The sequence below is a fragment of the Panicum virgatum genome, chromosome 5N (assembly GCF_016808335.1).
Source record: "Panicum virgatum strain AP13 chromosome 5N, P.virgatum_v5, whole genome shotgun sequence".
NCBI lineage: Eukaryota > Viridiplantae > Streptophyta > Magnoliopsida > Poales > Poaceae > Panicum > Panicum virgatum.
In genome coordinates this window covers 67,243,092-67,264,140 of record NC_053149.1, presented here as the reverse complement: position 1 = coordinate 67,264,140, position 21,049 = coordinate 67,243,092, and the positions used below count along the sequence as shown (strand labels likewise).

General features: G+C 47.4%; 1 protein-coding gene across 2 annotated transcripts; it reads left to right on the top strand.

The window, feature by feature from the left end:
- The first annotated feature begins 2,206 nt into the window (after positions 1–2,206).
- Positions 2,207–12,035, top strand: LOC120673927. 2 transcript variants are annotated; one of them, XM_039954973.1, is made up of 7 exons: positions 2,207–2,386; positions 2,487–2,641; positions 2,988–3,154; positions 3,360–3,490; positions 10,239–10,336; positions 10,440–11,219; positions 11,553–12,035. In XM_039954973.1, the coding sequence occupies exons 1-7, from the start codon at positions 2,255–2,257 to the stop codon at positions 11,638–11,640; spliced, it is 1,551 nt and encodes a 516-aa protein (XP_039810907.1). In that variant the 5' UTR covers positions 2,207–2,254; the 3' UTR covers positions 11,641–12,035. The 2 variants fall into 2 exon arrangements, with proteins under 2 accessions (XP_039810907.1, XP_039810908.1); XM_039954974.1 differs by having other exon boundaries at positions 2,212–2,386; positions 2,988–3,115.
- Positions 12,036–21,049: the final 9,014 nt, after the last annotated feature.

Sequence of the window (21,049 nt, the reverse complement as noted above, 5' to 3'; positions counted from 1 at the left end):
GACCGCCTTCCAGCTAGAAGGGGTGTCTTTACCTGACCACAAGCCAGCAACTTAACTTGGATTGTTAGCAATAAGGGAAACTCCGGTCAAGAGAAAAGAATAGTTAAACCAAGGCGAATAAATGTAATCAGGGTGGAGCCTAGGCAAAACTGAGGAGGAAAATCTCCTTTATTATTGTGGTTGTCACGGTATACATCGGAGGTCGGGATTACGAGGACGGACCTCCACCGCTCCGGACCGCTTTTGCCTGTTTGTGTGATAGGGCCAGAGGTCGGGTTTACAAGGTCGGACCTTGACCGCTCTGGACACACACGTAGACACCACGCTATTACAAAGGAGAAAATCTCTCATTCCTTTCTTAGGAGTAACCTACGGCTGCATGCTATACAGCGTGTTCTTCTTCGGAGGTGAAGGCGCCCTGAACGTGCCTGAACCGCATCATCCAGCATCACCTCGGGAGCTCGGGGGACCCCTCCTTGCCTAAGAGCTGTCACATGCTTACATGGCATGAGACAAATTCTTTGGCTTTGAATGGAAGAGGCCCCCTCCCCCTGCCGTCGCCGTTGCCGATGGAAACCAGAGCCCTTGCGCAGCAGATGGACCGGTGCGACGCGTGGAGAAGTGCGGTCGTTCGCCGGCTTGTCCTTGGTGCTAGCGCCAGGGGCCCCCGCACGAGGAGGCGGGGTCCTGTCTGCAGCAGCACCGAGCAACGCTGAGGTGGATCTCCGGCGCTGGAGACGGCGGGACGACACGGTCAACTTCCTCCGGGATGGCCGTCGGCTCCAGGCCCCATGTTGAGAGAAAGCCTTGAGCCGACACCATGCCACCGCTGAGGAGGCGTGGCCGTTGCTTGAGAGAAAACCTTGAGTCGACGTAGGAGCAGCGGCGCGCAGCGGCGCCTCCGCTGTGCGTTGCTACGCCGGCTCTGAGGTGTCGCGGTGGCGACACACAGCAGGCGCCGCTGCCGTGCGCCGCCGCACCGAGGGCGTCGGAGTGCCGGTGCCATAGCATGCGGAGTGAGTGTGCCTTCCTTCATCTTCAAGTTCGCCGTTGCAGAGGGAGAACACAGCCTAGAGGCCTGAAGATCCAGCCAACGCCTGTCCTCCCCACGGACAGCGCCAAAATGTCGTGGGGATTTTTAGGGGTACCCACAGCCGGGTGGCGGAGCGCACCCGCCTATTCCCAGTGAGGGAGTACTCGGGGAAGTACTAGGCGATGGGGCTGGATCTTCGCTGAGACAAGGACTCAAGAACACTCGATTTAGAGTGGTTCGGGCCGCCGGAGCGTAATACCCTACGTCCACTGGGAGATGTATTGTCTTGGTTGTGTGAATGAACCTATCCTCTGCTGGCCTTGGCTCTTGCCCAGCCTGAGGTTTTCTAGCGGCGCTCCCTCCTTTTATAGATCAAGGGGGAGCGGATACATAGGACGTCGATGCCCCGACAGGTGGGCCCAACGTGAATGCGGCTACAGTGGTAGCGAATCTTTCCTTCGATATGCGTACTGCTGCTCTCCTGTCACAGGGGTCTTTTCTTGTTCCGTCAGCTAGGTGCCCGTTGGAGTAGCGTAGCTTGCGGCGTGGCCTGCTGAGGCTATTATGTAGCGTCATAATGGGTGAAGCCGAGCCGTCGTATCCGACTGTTACGGCAGACTGGCAGACGCGGCATGGGCGGCGCCATCGGCTCCACTGCCTTGGTAATACGCGATCAATAGTGCCCCCTGGTCAGTCAAACACCTCGGCTTCCACTATATCAAAGTGGATGTCCACCTACTGCAATGAATGCGAAGGTAGGTGGACCTCAATATGGAGACCAAGGACTTCATACACGTGTCGGCCCCGGACCGCCCTGAGGCGGGGCGTCCAAACTTTCCCTTCGAGAGGGGTCCGGTTGCTATCCAGGACCCTATGAGGGGTCCGGGACCCCGCGGGGGTCTGGATTCCTTGGGAGGTCCGGAGCCCTGGCTGCTTGCGCTTGAGCGCCTGTTTTTCCTGGGACACGTGGCGTTCCCAGACCTTCCCCGGCCGCGGAACAGGTCCGGACCTTTGTCGGGAGGACAGGACTTCGGACTGCAGGGGTCCGGCTGTTTGGTTGTAGTCAAGGATGACTACTAAGGCTCTTGCCTAGTCACAGCAAGAGGGGGTACCCCAGTCCTGGGGTACCGACAGTTACTAAAGAAAGAAAATTTGCATTTGCGTCCAAGATGGCAAGTTGAGGCTCCAAAAGATGTTTCATTTGTTGAATGATGCATAATCATGCTTGTAGAACTTTACTTCTGCAGACGACCAATACTTGAAGGTGATAACTGCTGGCGAGGGCATGCAGCTGCTTTCCTAAAATATGCCAATGTGGCCCCAGAAGTCCTCCGAAAAGGTCGTGTTAGCCAGGTAAATCAGCTCTTCCTGTACATCAAATTGTAGATACATTTTTGTTGTGATCAAATTCTTTTCCTTTCTTTAGATGAGCTCTCTTCTTTTCTGCTTGCAGACAAAACGCGAGGCTGCCTATTTTGTGGTTGTTTTACATGATTTGAGTACAGTAGTCATTGCTATCCGTGGAACTGAGACAGCAGAAGATGTTATAACCGATGGCTTGTGTAAGGAATGTAACCTTACAATGGATGACTTGGATGGGTTGATCAAGTAACTCACTGTAACTTTGCCTTATTTGTTCTAATGTAACTTATTTAGGTTAACCCTAGATTTCGCTTTTTCAAAAATGGATAAAGAGGAATGAGTAAGTGACCTTTATTTGTCATTCACACAATCGGAGAACCTCCTTTGCATTTATGTTCTGAAACTAGGAGGGTGACTGAACATATATAGGTTAACGATTTTCTAGACCGTATTATCCCTACTAGTTTGCTGAATGAACCTGCCAGAATGTACTACAAACTTGATACAAGTCGCTATGTCCTTGAGGGTACCTCTGAACTCAATTATGAATTCAACTTTTCTTTTGCCTGATGAGATGATTTGTTCTATGCAGTTCTGATCAGTTGTCCCCTCAACTGAAGAACACCGTTCTCTCATCTTTTCCACACTATGGACACGCAGGAATTGTTGAATCAGCTCGAGAGCTGTACACAGTACTTGAGGGACAGCCCATACCCCAAGGTCAACAAGAGAACATGCATTCTCTTGTGTGCAGAGCATGTTAGATTATCTTTACATGTTTCTTTTTTTTCCTTTTTTAAATTAATTTTGAAGTATTATTATGTCAAGACCTAGTATTGCATTAACTACAAACATGAATTCCTCGATTGCTACAATTGATAATTTTTTAACAGTATATTTTTACTCTGTCACCTTATTATTTGACACGCCATAACATTAACAGCTGCCATGGAACTGCCTGCAGATAAGTCAGACACAGTGACAGCTAGATTCTTATCTTCTCTTCTTGGGGATGGCTGTGAGTGCAATGGGTACAATATTGAAATTGTTGGACATTCTTTAGGAGGTTCTGTAGCTGCACTTCTTGGTATTAAGGTGAGTTTATTTACTTTGAATTACAAGGAATTTTATTTCAAGTCACTTCATGATGTTGATTTGTTATATTTAGCTATAAACTTGAGTCCTTTTTTAGATGTTTCACTTAAATATGAATACTTGCACATGCTGAACTAAATATTTCTTTATTAGTTAGTTGTTTGTCTTTGTTCAACTATTGACTGTTGAGTTCATCTTGGGAATTTATGGGCGCTGTGGCGAGCTTGATAGATTTAATTAATCATAAACAGGATCTTAGCTTAGTCTAATCATGATCACTAATTAAACTTAATGCGGAAAAACTTAGATTAAATTGATTCCACCTTAATCTCAATACATACCTTTAAGTATTAGGATAGTAAGTTTTCCACCTTAATCTCAATACATACCTTTATCCATGAACATTTAGAATCATGGTAAACTATAAGCTTAGTATTTTAATTCTCTTTCGGAATCACACTCATGGCAAAGTACTTATTTGATTCCATCATAAATTTATACTAAAGCTCGTAGACTCAATTTATGGCCTCCTTAATAGTGACCTTCAAAACAAATGAGGTTCTCCTTTATGCCAACATCAACAGTTATTATGTACCACATCTTCATGTTGATATTAATCAACTTATGAGAAATCTCAACAAAATATATGGTAGCTTAAGATAGAGATTTACTTAATTGATGGCATGAATTAAACATTATGAGAATCTCTTACTTGAATCATCGATGCGGGAAACTAAGCCCACATCTCTTCAAATCATCTCTTCCTCCTTTGTGAGCTCCCACTGACTCCCACTAATCTCTGCATTCTTTTAAGAACACAACAGTTGAAACAACTAATCTTTACATTCCTTTAGAAACACAGTAGTTGAGACAATTATAGTGGTAGAAATGGTACCTCTTAGACTTATTAGGATATCCATAAATGGTGGCTCATCATGACATAAGTTCTTTATCTTTAGTATACCATTGATCAACTTCCTTTACTGATCAAGCCCACATCAGCGATGACTAGAAATGAACAAGAGCCGCAAAGCTTATGGTCAAATATTTACCAAACAGCGATGGCCAGAAATAATAAATATAAGCCATACTTCAAAAGTCTGAGCTTCATTGAACTAGTCAAATAGCGATGGCTAAAATGAACTAGAGCAACAAAACTTTGTGAACATGTATTCATTAATCAGCGATGGCCAGAATAACGAATTAAATCACACTTAACTTTATTTGAGACGATTGGCAATTATGGAGTAATTCTCCTCTCACAATGGTTTTTAGAGCGTTCTCCATCATATTCACCCTTTACATGAGCCGATATTCTAATTCAGCCATTTGAATCTCAATCTTTATGAGCAAATAAAATATGGTGATAAGTTATAGCTCTTTGTTGTCTTACATCTAATGACTGGAGTATCTCTCATTCTTATGAGACATTACAACTGGAGTATATCTTATATTTGATGAGACATTCCAATTCTCCCCTTCGAAATGTGATTTTAACTAATAATATCACAATTTCGACAAGGGCTCATCAACAACTTATTGAAACATTACACAATATGCAAGAAATATATAAAATAATTTCTTGACAAGATAGCAAAATCAACAATGATGATGTATTATCTCAATACTTAACAAAAATGTTCAGAATCATTTATCATTGAAACAAATATGGCTAAATACATAAAACTAATGCGAAGCATTTAACATCTTCGTCTTTATATCATCATTAGACTTTGCTCCCCTTGAACTCCCCTCATCTTATGGGTCAGACTTAATGACCTGCTGGGAATGCATCTCAATCAATCCACCAAAGTTTAGGAGAAACTTTAACTTAAAAGAGCTTATGAGATAACTTTATTATCCTTCTTTTGCACTTGATGAAGTGACTCACATAACTCATATCTTACTGGAGTATCCACATTTTGAGCATGCTTATTATAATTCTCTAGTAGAGAAGCCATAAGATATTGCACTAGCAGATCATCAGAGATGAACCTGCCAAGTGCTTTCAACTCAACAGCCATATTGTGCATGCTCTTAATGTGTATACTTAGTCCATTGTGCCCATCATAACGTGAGGTATACAACTTATTTATGAGGAAGTTGGAATATAACCTTATAACTTTTCTCAATAGAGTTCATAAACTCCTTAACACTTAGTTTCTTATCATCCTTCGTATAAGAAAATGCTCCACTTATGGCATCTGAGATTGAATATTTTATGACTAATTTTGCAAATTCGTTGGATTTTTTTTGCCATTTCTCCAACTTGGAGTTGTACTCCCTTAATTGATCATTATGATTCTCAGTACTTATAGAAGGATTAACATGTTTATCCTCATAAAGTGCGTAATCAAAGTCCAGAACTTTGAGAACGGCACACACCTCTCTATTCCACTTAGGAAAGTTGGTGCCATTAAAGGGCTCAATGGTACTTAGTAAGTCCTTATAATTCACTGAAAAATCATAAAATTGAAGTCTCAATAATCTTATACAACAAGATGCACATAAAGACACAAGATTAACCCTACGATGGTCTGATTAAAATCATGCCATAAGTTTCAATTTGCATCACCGATGGAGAAAACAAACGAAACTTGTCATTAACTCATAATTAAAACAACGATGGTCAGAATTAATTACAAGTGTACTCTAATCAAACTTCTCGATGGTTCCATTTGATTAGAGAGCATCTTAATTGTACATGGTGGAAAACATATAATTTTTCAGCTTAAACAATGCGAACTAATGCAATGTTCATCAATAAGGCATAATGGAAACATTAAGTCAAATACACCTATTCTGGAATTTTAAACTCAAACTTAAACAGTGAAAATAACACATAAATCATGAAGAGAAAATTTCACTGTAAATATAAGCCTTATAAAACCTTAAACTTTGCATTATATAATCAGTGCATAAAATATTATTAAACTTAATTGCACTGAAAATTTAAACTTTATTGCACTTACAAAAATAAGGCTCATCAATCTTTAGATTCTTTCTCATTTAACAAGCACATCTAACATTATGAATTAATTGTGCTGGAAACCAAGACTCATCAATAGCCCGAAATTGAACTCATTATTCGTGATAATTTTTCCATAATTATTCTCAAATTAACCTTATGACATCAAAATTATGGAAAATATCACTATTCATAATTGAGAAATATCTAATTATCTATCATAGATAAATTAAGCAATAAACTTATTTGTGAAATTATAAACAATAGATATCTCAAATATGAAATAAATACTCATGGGCTTTAAATAAATATAAGTCTGGTAATCATAAGTGCAACAGTAAATTAAATTAAAGCCTTTAATCATAAACATCATGATAATTAAGCTTAAAAAAATCAATCAGTAAAGGAAAAGTTTTAAATATTAAATGGGCTAATGGCTCATAAAAATAACCCAAAAACTGGCCCATAAAACACCCTTGTGCGCGCGGCCCAAATTGTGCACTCGGCCCATTTGGCCCATCTGCTCACAAACCCTAATATGGAGCGATCTGGACCGTCCGTGCGATCTAATGGCTATGAGCTGTCGTCGCCTCGTATAAAATGGAGAAGGGCTGTCTGAAAGACCTAATCCCTTCACTCCGTCTCCCAGCTTCTTTCAGCCCGAGCCGCCGCCTGTCATGGAGCTTGGCCGGCCACAGGGCGGTCCTCATGCCCAAATTCCGCCAGGGCCTCTTGCCACAGCCTCGTCGGGCCTGCGCGCCCTGTGCGCCGTGCCGCTCTGGCTCCTGGCAGGCGCGTCAAGCGCGCGGGCCCCGCAGACAGTTCCGCCTGTCATGGGTGCCGCGTGCTGAGCGGCCCGCTCGGGCCTTGCTACCGCCTGATGCGCGAGATCTGCGTGTGCAGCGGGCGCCGCGAGCTCCTGATGCGCGGGCTCCGAAACCGGAGTCCGGCCGCCACCCAGCAATAGCAGCTTGGCCTGGCCGCCACCTGATACCCACGAGCGGAAGCCGCGCGAACCACGCGCCGTTTCTTGGCCGCTGATGCCGCGGGCCCGGCCGCGCCGAGCGCTTCTGACACAGAGGCTAGCAGCACTGGCCCGACGCCGCCTCATGCGCGCAAGAGCTGCATGAACCGCGTGCTCCGGCCTCATGCGCAGGCCCAAGGCAACGCCGCCTGCACGCCGCTCTGTGGGAGCCGCAGCCGCCTGCCACCCTGTCTTCTGATGCGCGCCTGATACCCTTCCGGATCCTCTCGCCGAGGTGCCGTGCCACCGAGTCGCGCGGCTCCCCGTCGAGGGGCTCCGTTAGGGTGTCCTTTGTCGTAATCTCATTGCTTAGAAACACCCTCCAGCAGTGGCGGAGCCACCACTAGGGCGAGCCAGGGCGGCCGCCCTAGGTCCCTCTAAGTGAAGTCCAGAGTATATTTGTTAACAGTAGAGGTAGCAGGAAAAGAGAAGAAGGATGGATCTGAAAAACATAGGAAGAACATAAGAGAATAGGAAATTGGCTTCCGCAGAATAGGTTACTTGATAAAGGAGTAAGAGTTCAAACAAATTATTCGATACCATTTCTCCTCGCACGCACTCAGTATTTAACTAGCGACTCTCTTGCGTTGAGACTCTCTTGCGTTTACATGGGTTTGGCCTGATATGTGCGCGCAGGCACATCTAGCGAACCCATTCGCGTCAAGACAGACACTAGGCTTCTTGGTGCGGCGGCCCATAGTAGGAGATGCTTTCTCTGGTTCGTGGGTGCTGATAATATCCCCATTCTCAACTCCGGCAGGGGCTCATGACGGTGCGGCGGCGCACCCCGAACGCGAGGTCGAGTGGGCTGCGGCCTCTTAAGTGGTTCAACCTAGCGCCCCAGCCCAGCACTGCATCTTCTTGCCACCAGATGGCACTGCCAATTTCGGCAGTTCACCATCGCCCCCCCCCCCCCCCCCCCGCGCAGTCCCGCTCAAGCGCTCACGCTGGCGTGTCGATGCCGTTGCGCGACGCCACTCCATGCCCGTCCGTTCAGCAGCCCCATCTCGGCGCCCGTCAGTGGCGACAGCAGATCCCATGGGCCGGCGGCGCGGGCGCCTGCAGCCGGGCAGCAAGTCTCGGCGTCTCGCTCTGGTCGTGCAAAAATTTTATCGTAAAAGTCCACCCTAGGTCATTTTCTGGGCTGGCTTCGCCACTGCCCTCCAGGTAAGAACTCCTTCAATCTTAGGGTTAGAGTTAGAAAAAAATGGGGCTTTTGCTTAATTCGTCATTATTTGCCCAATCCTCTCCTTATTGCTAACTGATGCAAGAAAACTCATGGATCTGACTTCAATTTGCGGAAATAACAGTGATCAGGGGCTTAATTTGGGGAAAAATTAAGAACTGAAACCCTAATTGTTTAATTACTCAACTTAATCATGAAATAGCAGTAATGTGCCTAGGTCTAAACATGAATTAGCATTAAGCATAAGGATTTGCATCTAATCCGAGACATTTAGTTTTAAACAGATCAAGATTCAACTTAAACTTGACCTAAACCGAACCAATTAGATCTAATTGCATGATTAGGACTTAATTAAACACACGATTTAGATCTAATTGCATTCAATTAACACATAAAGCTTTCTGTAGAGACATCAAAAAACTTATTGCAGAAACAAATTGCATCTAAAACTTGAACTTTTAATTGTTATGCTATAAGATCTAATCTGCACAACACTTATGCATCTAAATAGATAGATCAAAGGTATAAACATGGCTTAGAAAAAGAATCGTGCATGAACAGATCCAACAGAGGCTCAGAACATAATGGCTCTAGATATTAGGATCATGATAGAACTAAGATGACTCTTGATACCGATTGATAGATTTAATTAATCATAAACAGAATCTTAGCTTAGCCTAATCATGATCACTAATTAAACTTAATGCGGAAAAACTTAGATTAAATTGACCGTAGCCTTTAGATCCCATTATTGCCTCTGTAGTCGTAGCAGTAGCTGATGTAGATTTGATCTTCACCAATTAGAGAGACTTAGATCTCTCTCTGTTGACGAAGATGTTGGATGTTGATGTTGATGATGAGCAGCAGCTCCCGTCGGTGCCTGCCACGAAGTAGATGAGGAAGTCGCGCTTCCAGCCCCTCCAGTGCCCTAATTGATTGGTGTTTTGCTAATCTCGCGATTAGACTGAAATTAGGGTTAGAAAGGGTACCTCTCTACCTCATATTTATATACAGCACTGTGGGACCGGGGCCGACTTATAGATGGAAATATTAGGTGTACCTGCCAATCACGGTACATGACTTATTTGGTATGTTATATCTAATTTATGGAAATTATTTGCCATGCAGATCTAGGTTGTTATCCTGAGATCACAAATTTCCAACAGAGCTAACTGCCGATGCTCGGTCGTGCTTACTCTGGCTGCGGCCGCCACCAGCAATAGCTACAGTAATTTTTGCTTGCTGTTGCAGCCGCAGCCGCAGTCAGCTGAAGCGAGCAGGCTTTTAGTGGACTCCTGTAGGGTTTTATCCACTAAATTTTTGGGACAATATCAGATCACAACTAGGAAGTTGAGCTCATTATATTAGCCAAAAGAAACTTTCTTATCAGAACAGACAACCCCTTGCTTTTGCAATGTGAGTTAAAAATGTGCAAAATGCTCCGTGATTGGGTGATAAATGAAGCAAGAAATGCTGAAGTTTTTCTAGAATGCAAAGCTTAGTTATTTACATTGTTTCCTGTAATGTTTATTTTCATGCAATTGAGTTATTTTTGTATCACAAAACACAGCTATACAGGCGCTTCCCGAAATTACATGTGTATGCTTATGGAGCCGCGCCATGTGTGGATTATGTGATAGCAGATGCATGCTCACAATTTGTTACAAGGTGAAATTAAAAATCATTTACAAGTGGAATTTACCATATAGTTATTTGTTTGCCAATGTTGGCAGCAACATGTGATTTCTGATATACTGTCAATCTCTCACAGCATAGTTCACAATGATGAATTCTCTGCACGATTATCCATGAATTCGGTGATTAGATTGCGTAGCTTGGCTGTGAAGGCTCTCTCAAAGACTTCGCCCAATTCTGCTAAAGTGGGTAAACTAGTTTGTGGAATCATGAATGCCAGAACAGATGAGAAAAATGCAATAGAGCATTGTGCTTCAATTGGTGCTTTGCAGACAGTCAGCAACGCTAAGCTAAGTAATGATCAAATGCGTGTAAAGAATCCAATGCATACCATCAGAGGTGGCTTATTTCTCTTTGGCAAAGCAATATCTTGCTTGGTAAATACCCCAAAATATCGAGTTAGCTCCACAGCAGCAATTAATTATGAGTTGGGCAGATCTAGAATGACTACTGCCAGTGACGGAGGGAAATGCACTGTTGTTTCCCGTGGTTTTTCGGATGTTTCACACTCTGGAGAAGCTAGTAGTGCACACAGAGAGAATGGGATTCGAGAAGATGACTTCTATGAACGCGGTGAGGAGTCCAGACTGCCTCGTTTCAATAATGATACTGAACTCACATCTGCTTCAAATGACCACCTCAGTACAATAAGCTCATCGGAAGGACAGTCGCCAGAGGTTTATCTTCCTGGCCTTGTTGTTCATATTGTTCCAGTAAAGAAGAGTACCTCTCCATTGCAAAAAACAACTGTGACTCATCGCAAGAACAAGAGCTACAAAGCATTTATCGCTAATCGGAAAGATTTTATGGACCTTGTTGTGACGCCTCGCATGGTCCTTGATCATCTCCCTTGGAGGTATGTCCTCAAAAACTCCACTCTCATGGAAGTTCTATGTAAGGGATATATTTCTGTGCTATTCCAAATGAAAAATTATTATGAATATCAGACCATTATTTATTAGCAGTGTTGAAATCACACCAGTTTCAGTTAGCCCTTCAATGAATCTAAGTAACAGAAATTGTGCATATTTTGATGGAGCAGCATATGGGCATTTAATCGCACCTTCAGGGTTTGGCAAGAATAATTGTATGGCTTAGCTAGTGAATAGCAATGATGTGTACAGAAAAGGTGCAAAGAATGTCTGGTGTATTTTCCGAACTAACAGAAAATGATCTTTATGGTTTGTAGGTGTCAGTATGCCATGCAAAAGGTTATAGAAACACAGAAACGGGAGCAGCTCACCCATGATTCGTCAGCTGCAGAGGATGCTGTATAAATCTATTGGCGGCGCTTGCCTTCTTTGTTGTACATACTTTAGGATCACCTGCATGCTCTATGTGCAATATCGGTTGCTGGTTACATTATTGTCTGCAAGTAGAAGAGTTTAGGGACCAAACAGGCCATCTTCATACCATTTTGGTGAGGATTACTTGGAAGCTCTCAGCATTGTTGTACACAACCTGCTCTGAGATCAACCGAGACTGGCTTTATTATTTATGAAACCTTGTGTAGTAGATTATAACCACCGTGTAGTAGATGTTGGAAATATGCCCTGGAGTCAATCATATTTCTTTGCATTCATGGTTAATAAAGTGTTCCTTGAATATTTATGGATGACAACTTGCATTGATTAATGCTTATGTGAAGTATTTGTGAAACTCTTTACTTGTATGAATATTTTAAAGTGTTCCTAGTCGGAGTTCATGTGAGGACACACATGAATATTAGACTAGCACATGTATTAGTTGATTGACTACGTTTCACAATTCATGGACATGGTGATGTCAAACTAATAATGTGGGCTCATGTGAGACATGAGATTGAACTGACCCAACACGAGATGATGACTTCTCATTACACAATATGTACGATGTATTATAAGATCTGAGATCATCGTATGTATTCAAGATGTGAACCGACTTACTTAGGAGCCATCAAACGCTGCACCGTAACAGGGTAGTCATAAAGGTGGCTTTCAGGTCTGTCAAGAAGCATGCTATGAGATATAGTCATGAGATATAGTCGGTCAAGATGGGATTTGCCCCTCTCTATAAGAGAGATATCTCTGGGCCCCTCGAGTGATTTGGATCAGGAAATGCATGTCCATGCTGGGGTTAAGAGTTAACCAAGTATTCCGAATCACAGGATCGAGAAAGAGTGGTCGGCTTTTAAGCTAGACCAAATATCGTGAGGCAAAAAGAACAATATGTATATGATATTGTGGCGACTCGTTTGATATAATCTTTGTGTGCGTATAGGAGTTGACATGTCTTGCTAGAGGCCACTGTCTACTATTGGGCCGAGTAAGAGTACTCGGGCCATGTCTATTCGCATGTGAGCCCATAGGGTCACACACTTAAGGGAAAGAAGTCTGATAAGAATGAGATCCGAATTAGACTGGGCTTAAGTGCACTAATGGGTCTTTTAGGCCCAAAAGGGGGCGCCCAAAGTGGGGCCCAAGGCAGCCCACCTAAGGGGCTATATAAACAGAGGGGTGCCTAAAAACCCTAACCCTAGCTACTGTTAACGCGCATGAACAGTACCTTATACAGTAGCCGCCCCCTTTTCTGGCCGCCCCTCCTGTGCGCCAAGCCCTAGGTCGCCCTCGCGGACCTAGCAGTCCGGATCGCGACGCTTCTTCCCGTACGTGTGGATACTTTGGAGGTGCCGCATCTGCTGCACAAGGACGAGCCGCACGTGAGGAGGTTCTCGCAACTGCACTGCCGGCTTCCATCTGCACGACACCGACGCGCTTCAGAAGTTCCGCATCCACGCGTCTAGTGGTAATCCCGTGATCTATAACTGCAGTAATCCTGATTTATGCGGTAGAAAATTTTTGTTTTTGCTACCCCATATTCCCACAGTAGATTAGATTAGAATCTATTTATAGCATCAAATTATGTTACACACCCTTGGATAGGCTTGCTCCGAGATCAACCAGTATAGTAAATTATAATCATCAGTGCTGTAGATTATAGCCTATATTCTGTTTCAAATAGTGGTGTAGTACTTTGATACCTTTGTATGTTCATGTATGTAGCTATGATCAAATGTACAATATGAAGCATCACCAGGCTGTACAACCTCTCCTTACTGAATAAACTACTACGTGGCTGTTGGATGAAGTTTCCTCCACATTACGTTTCACTTTGTGCTGGCCGGAAGTCTGAAAGAATTCCAGCCAGCCTTCCTGTTCCGACCAAAGGTCATGTAACTAGAGCATTTGCATTCATTTACGGGGGACTCAAGGGGCATTTTGACTCGGTTGCCGCAGGCACGACTTGTGAAGCTGCAGGTCTACATGATTGAAGGTGAGTTTTACTCGCAAGTGCAGTAAGATAACCGGTCCCATTCATCGGTCAAAAAGCTAACTTGAGCGCAAGACTTTCCAAGCCATTGACTTGCTGTCAGGATCACTTTTAAATTCACATAGGTTAATCTCGAAAAGAAAATTCTAACATTCAGATATGATTTTCCGTACGTAGTCGTAGAGATAATTGCATTGTCAAAAAAGAAAAGGTATGTTGTCTTGTATGCACCGCTGGTGTGTGCCAACCAGAAGGTGATGAGGATACAGACAGCCCCCATACTATTGTGACTTGAATGGACATGGACGCGAGAGGAGAGGAGGACTACAATTACATTACATGTACCCGAAATGCTGGTCGCGGGGCAAATAAGGCCAGTGTCAATAGGAAGTGTTATGGCACAGCTGTGAGAACTGGAGGAATGTCATCACTACAACATACCTCCTCTCTTATGCTATGTTAGTATATTGGGTAAAGTCCGTTTTTCAACTCTAAACTATCACGATCGTCCGATTTTGGTCCTTGAACTACGAAACCGAACATCTTACACCTTGAACTAATGAAACCGTTCGAAAAACAACCCTAGACTCAGCCTAAGGCGGTTTGCTACAGTATAATTTTCGAATTTCTAGAATTTCACATCTCTCTCAATTAAATAATGGAGAAAGCATAGTTAATGTTGTCTAAAAATCATGATATTTTTCTGGGAGGTAGAACAAGAGACAAGGAATCTATTTTGCCTAGACGTGATGCATTAAACATAATGGAATTTGAATTATAAAATTTTAAAATGGGTAGAATTCAAAATTCCTTGAATTTTTTAGGGAACCTAAACCTTTGATAAAAATTAATTAAAAATATGATAATATATAATTTTTTATTTAGTTTAATAAGGTACTTTTTATTGTCCCAAGTTCTATAGAAAATTCACAAATTAAAATTTGAGGAATCAAATTTGATTCAAATTTGAGCGTTATGAAGGAATTCAAAAACTTTCAAAAAAAACTTGGACCAAAAAAATACATTATTAAAATAAATAAAAAACTATGAATTATCATATTTTTTAATGCATTTTTAGCAAAGGTTTAGCTGACCTAAAAATTCAAAGGATTTTGAATTCTACCTATTTTTAAAATTTTATAATTCAAATTCCATTGTGTCTAATGTATCACATCTAGCCAAAATAGATTCCTTGTCTCTTGTTTTATCTCCCAGCAAAATATCATGATTTTTAGATAATATTAACAATACTTTCTTCATTATTTAATTGAGAGTTTGTTCGAGGTGTAGGATGTCCGGTTTCATAGTTCAAGGAATAAAATCGGACGATCGTGATAGTTCAGGGTTAAAAAACAGACTTTACCCTAATATATTTAATGCTTATGACACTCTCATGATATTTCTACTGAGATTTTCATGACACTTCTATTAAGATTGGTCTAATGTCAGCAGTCGGAAAGCGGGCGATTGAACGAAGCAGCCGTGGCCCTTGCCACGGCAGGAGCCCACGCCATGGGATGCTCCGACTCTGACAAACCTATCGAGATCGATAGACCCGCTCCGCTCGCCGTCGTCATCTCATCATCTCGTGGGGAAAAGCGGGTGGTGCAGAAAGGTTGTGTGTGGCATCATGCGTGCCGTCAGATCGGATTGGATTGGAAAGAACCCAGGGAGGAATAGAATCGTAGTACGTGATGACGCCCGCCAAGGAAGCTAAGGTGGTGATGATGATCAGATGATGACCGGCCCAGGCATCCATCCCGGGAAAACTAAACAGTTTTTTTCTCTGAACCCAACTACTACTTGGAGTATGCTTGGATGAGCACAAACCAAAAGGAAGCTGCGTCGGTGGATATACTCGATGCGATGCGATCGATCACCATGACATCTCATTAATTTGTGAGTGAGTGCTGGTCCAAATTGCTAAGCTGCTAATGCGGCCTAGCTAGCGATTGCTTGTTTGCTCATTTAGTAAGGCCGGAATCTGATGTGCCAATGCACTCCATCCATTTTCTTTCTTCCCTTTTTCCAATCGATCTGACGTAGCAAAGTGAGACACCTGCACGTTTGTACGCACGCATTGCTGGTACGCTCGTCGTCGTCTCGGCGGGTCAGGTCCGGTCCTTTCCCGTCCCGTCCCGTTCCGTTCAAAATTTCTGCACCGGCAGGGCGGCACGAAGCTTCAGAGGTTACCCAGCACCGCCTCGCGCATCCCGGAATCGAAAAAAATCTCCGCGTCAGTTTTTTTTTCCTCTGGCTTTCTTTCTTTCCAGCCGGCAATGCTGCGTTGTGGTCTCACTGACCGTACCGGGGAGGCAAGGAAAGCCGGGGACGACGACGATGGAGCACCTTCGCACCGGCGCCGGAGACGCGCGCTTGTCAAGCGAGAGACGTATGTACGTTCTGGTCGCCTCGTCGCCGCCGGTGGATCGGATACAAACGTGACATGATGCACCGGTGGTGGATCTTCCTCGGCCGGCGCGCCGACGAGTTGAAGCCTGAAATTCCACGGCAGGCGGCCGGCGCGCCGGAGGACGGCGGTGCTGGTCTATACGAGCTAGCTAGGCAGGCAAGTAAGCCAAGCAAAGGCGAGCCGCACTCGCACGCTGGCGTGCGAGCTAGCAGTAGACCTGGGCATGGGCTGCCCGACCCGACGGACCCGACCCAACCCGCCCGAAAATAGCCCGACCCGACCCGACCCGAAGAGTTTGATGGGCGGGCTCGGGTCAAAATTTTTGACCCGGTATGACTGACGGGCCGGGCACGGGCTAAAAATTTTGACCCGAAACCCGAAAAACCCGAAGGAACCCGACATTTTACATAGGCCCGGCCCGACCCGACCCGAACCCGACCCGACCCGACTGGCTGTCGGGTCGGGTGCGGGCTTAATTTTACGGCCCGGCCACCGGGTCGGGTCGGGCACGGGCCGCTAGAAAAAACACCGGGCTTTTTTGGGCCCGACCCGAACCCGACCCGGCCCGGAGGATGCCCAGGTCTAGCTAGCAGCAGCTGGGCCGTACTACCCGGGTAGGTAGGCGCACAGCGGCCAGGTGTCAGGACTCAGGAGGAGGCGCCGCGAGGGCAGCCTGCGTACGTGGTCAGAGGAGGGGAGAGAGAGGTCACGCACGCCGTCGTCGCCGTTCAGGCACGCATCGATCGTCCATCGGCCGGGCGCCGCCCATTACAGTCCGACGTACACTCCTATTGCCAGTAGTAGTAGCAAGATCGCGTGCGCGTAAACGCGAGGAGCTAGCCCGGCGCGGCCGGTGAACATACCACAAAGTACTCCGTGACCACGACGGCGAGGTTCCAGGGCAATCATCCGTGCACAAATCACAAATGCACACGTACTACAAGACAAGCAAGAGATCAGAACTACTAGTAATGGCCGGCCGGTGTCATCAATGCAAATAACATACTACTAGTACGTACTGCCAATAACATTCCAACTATACTATACTATAGGAGTAGTGTAGTGTAGTAGCGGCTCGCCGCCTTGACCTTGCTTTGCTGCCCGATCGACCAAAGTCTCTGCGGTGGCCCCCGAAAGTCTCCGAGCCCTTCATTCACCGCATGCATGCATTCCGATGCGGTGCATGCATCCAGTCCAACGGAGTGTGCAAGCCAACCCGTCGATCTATCCGTCGGAGCGGCCGGTACCTTGCTTGCAGCTGCCTCTCGCTCGCTGGTTGGCTTTCAAGTTTGGAGTAAGAGTGAAGATCGATGATGACTTGCCTGTGCATGAGCTGCCGCGGGAACGCACGCACGCACGCAGGCACCCCGAACCCAGCATGCCCGGATTCGATCATCTCGCGGTCAAAGGAGGCCGGCCGGCGGCCTTCAATGCGCTCGCCGACACCGCCACGCATGTTTCCCTTCCGGGCCTCGACAGGCGAATGGCCGCCAGCTCCGCCTCGACGTGGCATGCATACGACGAAGCCCGCGACCAAAAAAAGCTCGATCGGGCCGGAGGCCGCTGCATGCACACTCCATCCGCTAGCTAGCTAGCTGTCTCCGGCAACCGGCCTGCGTGTCGATCTGTCAGCTGGCGGTGCGCATGCACGCACACTGCGTATCCACCAGGTCCAGGAGCTAGCAGCTAGCTCCACCGACCGGATCGCCAAGTGTCCCCACTCACCAGCGACGGTTTCGTGTACGGAACGTGCACACTTGGCGTGCCCGTCGATCAGACGGGGGATCTCCCGTGGACTTTACGGCTGGCTAGCCAGCAGCTACGCTTACGTACCGGCGCACCAGTGTCCGTCCACCATAGCAGGCTGCATGCATGGTGATGATAAGGCAATCGCCCAAACAATAATAATAATAATGGTGCGGCCATGCATGCCACACGTACGCATGCGGACGCACGCACGTAAAGACGAAGGCCGACACGTACGCCCGCCCGCCTTCCAAGTTCCCAGGATGCGGTGCCAACATGTACGTACGATACGTGCCCGCCGCGAAGCAACACGGAGCGGCCGAGGCGTGCGCGCACCGAGCTGTCTCGTGTGCGCGCCACTTGTGCGGCGGCGGCGTCGTCCGGCCGCCGCGTTGACTCATGCGGTCGTGCCGCAGGACCACCGGCCGGCCGGCCGGGCTACGCGACGACACCGGTCGCCGGCTGCGGTTAGCGCGCGGTCGAGCCCGGCCGATCGAGTCCAAAAGCGCGCGTCAAGTTGCACGCATGCATGATCCGGACGCACGCCGCCGCTCACCACGCCACAAGGAAGGCAAGCATGCGCGCGCACAGGACCGGACGATGGATGGTGGTGCATGCATTTGCATGGATGATGGAGGGCGCTGGAGCCTTGTTTAGCTTTACCCAGGGGCCACCTGGCCACGTTACATTGCACCCGGTCCCGTCAACCGGCCGGGTCCAAAGGGGGTCGTCGTCCAACGCCGCGCCACGGAATCCATCCATGACCGGCCGGACATGCATGCATGCAGCATCGGTGCACTCCTCAATATTGGTGCCGCCAATGCAATGAACGATGAACGTTCGTTCGCACTCACTGCACCCGTGTGCGTTGCGCCAACCTTCGACCGGCCGGAGACCGTCGACGTCGATGACCTCTTTCCATCTGCCGGCCGGCCGGCCCGGGGGGCGCGCCGCCGGTGTACGTTGGTCAATGAAACGCCCCTGTCCGGCTCGCCTAATTATATGCTTTCGAAGAAATAAAAAATAACCGCGCACGCGCACGCACGCACATCGCCGTCGATGATGGTGACGCCGCCGCGCGCGCCGGCCGGAGAGAGATTATTCCGGTCGGCCTTAGGCCTTATAGCGCAGCGGCGTTCCTCAACACAACAGAGGATGGATCGGCCGCTGGCGGTCGCTTTCGGTCGACGACGCCACGGAGTTAATGAAGGTCAACTATCGGACGAGCACGGGAGAGGCAGAGCTCCTCCTGGGGCTTGAGAGCGTGGCTGGCCAGCAGCACGCCATGTCGACGGGCCTGTATAGCTGTGCGCCCTGTGCGTCAGCCAAGCTCGTTCCGCAGAGTCAGCCAGCCATGTTCACTCTCTCTCTCTCTCCCCCCTCCTTAATGTCCTGGACCTGCACGCTGAGCACGACGTCCTGAGACCTTGCATTGCTTTGCTCCTCTCGTTGCCCGTCGACCTCGCTCTCATCATTAATCCTAGCCATCTCCGCCGCGCGAGCTCCGGCGATCGCGTAAGCGCAGCTGCAGCTAGGCAGGTGGGAGTACTGACTATGATAGCAACAGTCGTGTACAAGCTTTTGCCGCATCACCTACGGACTACAATTTATCACTACTAGAAAACAGGCCAAAGATCCTGGCCAAAAGTACCAGTTGTTGTTTCAACCGGTACCAATGTGAGGCATCAGCACCGGCTGCAACAGCAGCCGGTACTCGTGACCTGTACGAGCCCGCCACTAGACATTGGGTACCGGGTCATGGCACGACCCGGTTCCAATGCTTCAACAAGGGCACCGGGTCGTGACACAAACCAGTACCAAATGGAGAAGACGACAAAGGCACCGGTTTGTGACATTGACCGGTGCCTATTTTATCGTCATTGGCACCGGGTGAATGAATGCACCGGGACCCAAAAATGGTTGCCCCTTCTTTCTCGATATTTTTAAACCTGGCCGGCCGCGGCCAATGAAAGAGATGCTTTTAAGTCCCGGGTCATTTCACAGCCCGGTACTAAAAGCTGATTTTCGGCACCGGTGGAAACTATCAACCGGTATCAAAGATGGACGACCTCTCCGTGCTAGATATTTTTAACTCGCCGGCAACCGATTCCTCTCTCTTATCCTCTACCTCTCATCTCTCTTGCTACCTTATCCTCTAGAGCCGGCCACCGTAGGGTGCGCGGGCTGCTGCGCCGTCGTCGCTTCCCTTGTCGGCTCCAAGGCGGCGAGCCTCGGTGAGTACGACGTCCTCTTCGCGCTCGCGGAGTCCGGCCGCCTCCCGCACCCGCCGGCGGGCCGCATCTCCACTCTCTCCGACAACGACCGTGCCGACCTCGTCTGCTCCATGCTCCGCCAGGTCGTCGACCTCCGCTCCTCCAAGATCCTCGCCGTGCTCTGTTTCTTCCGCCACCACCGTGGGGCGCGCGGGCGGGAGCCGGCTGCCCCCAAATCCGGAGCTCTTTCCCCACCATGCGTCTCTCTCCCCGGCCACTGCTGCCGCCTAGTCGAAGAGGCTGAGGGTCTACTCGTCGCCTGCCGACGGCGCGGGGAGCGGCATGCGAGTCGGGACCCACAACGGCAGCTTCCACTGCGATGAGGCGCTCGGGTGTTTCCTTATCCACCTCACTTCCCAGTTCGCCGGCGCCGACGTCATCCGCACCCGCGACTCCCAGGTCCCTACCTCGCTTCCCTACCGTTTTTTCCTTAAATAATTTTGGGTTGTTGAGGACTGGAGAAGTGAAGGTTGTTTGTGTCTGGACTCTTGCTGCTGGCTTATAGGTTAGTGTGCGGAGACTTTACCGACCGTGGGAGCCGCCGTGGGGCGCAGGCATGCCGGCCGCCGCCGGCCGCCGCAGCGGGAGCCGGCCTTGGGTGTTTTTTCTTCTTTTTTGAATTTTTTCTGAAATAGAGATGTATGTGGGATTGTATTGAATGTATCAATCTTGTAATCGATTCTTTGAATGATTTGTGAGATTTATGGAATCTGTATCGGTCGATTTAATATTTTGTGGTTGATTCTTGGAATGATTGTTGGCATAAGAACGGGAGAGGATAACAAGAACGGGAGAGGATAACAAGGAACGGGAGAGATGCGAGCAAACGGGCACCGGAGCCGTTGGTACCGGTTGGTAACAAACCGGTACCAAAAAGACCTTAGGCACCGGGTGATTTACCCGGTGTTCTAGACGGTCACATTGGTTCCGGTTTCGGGGTACCGG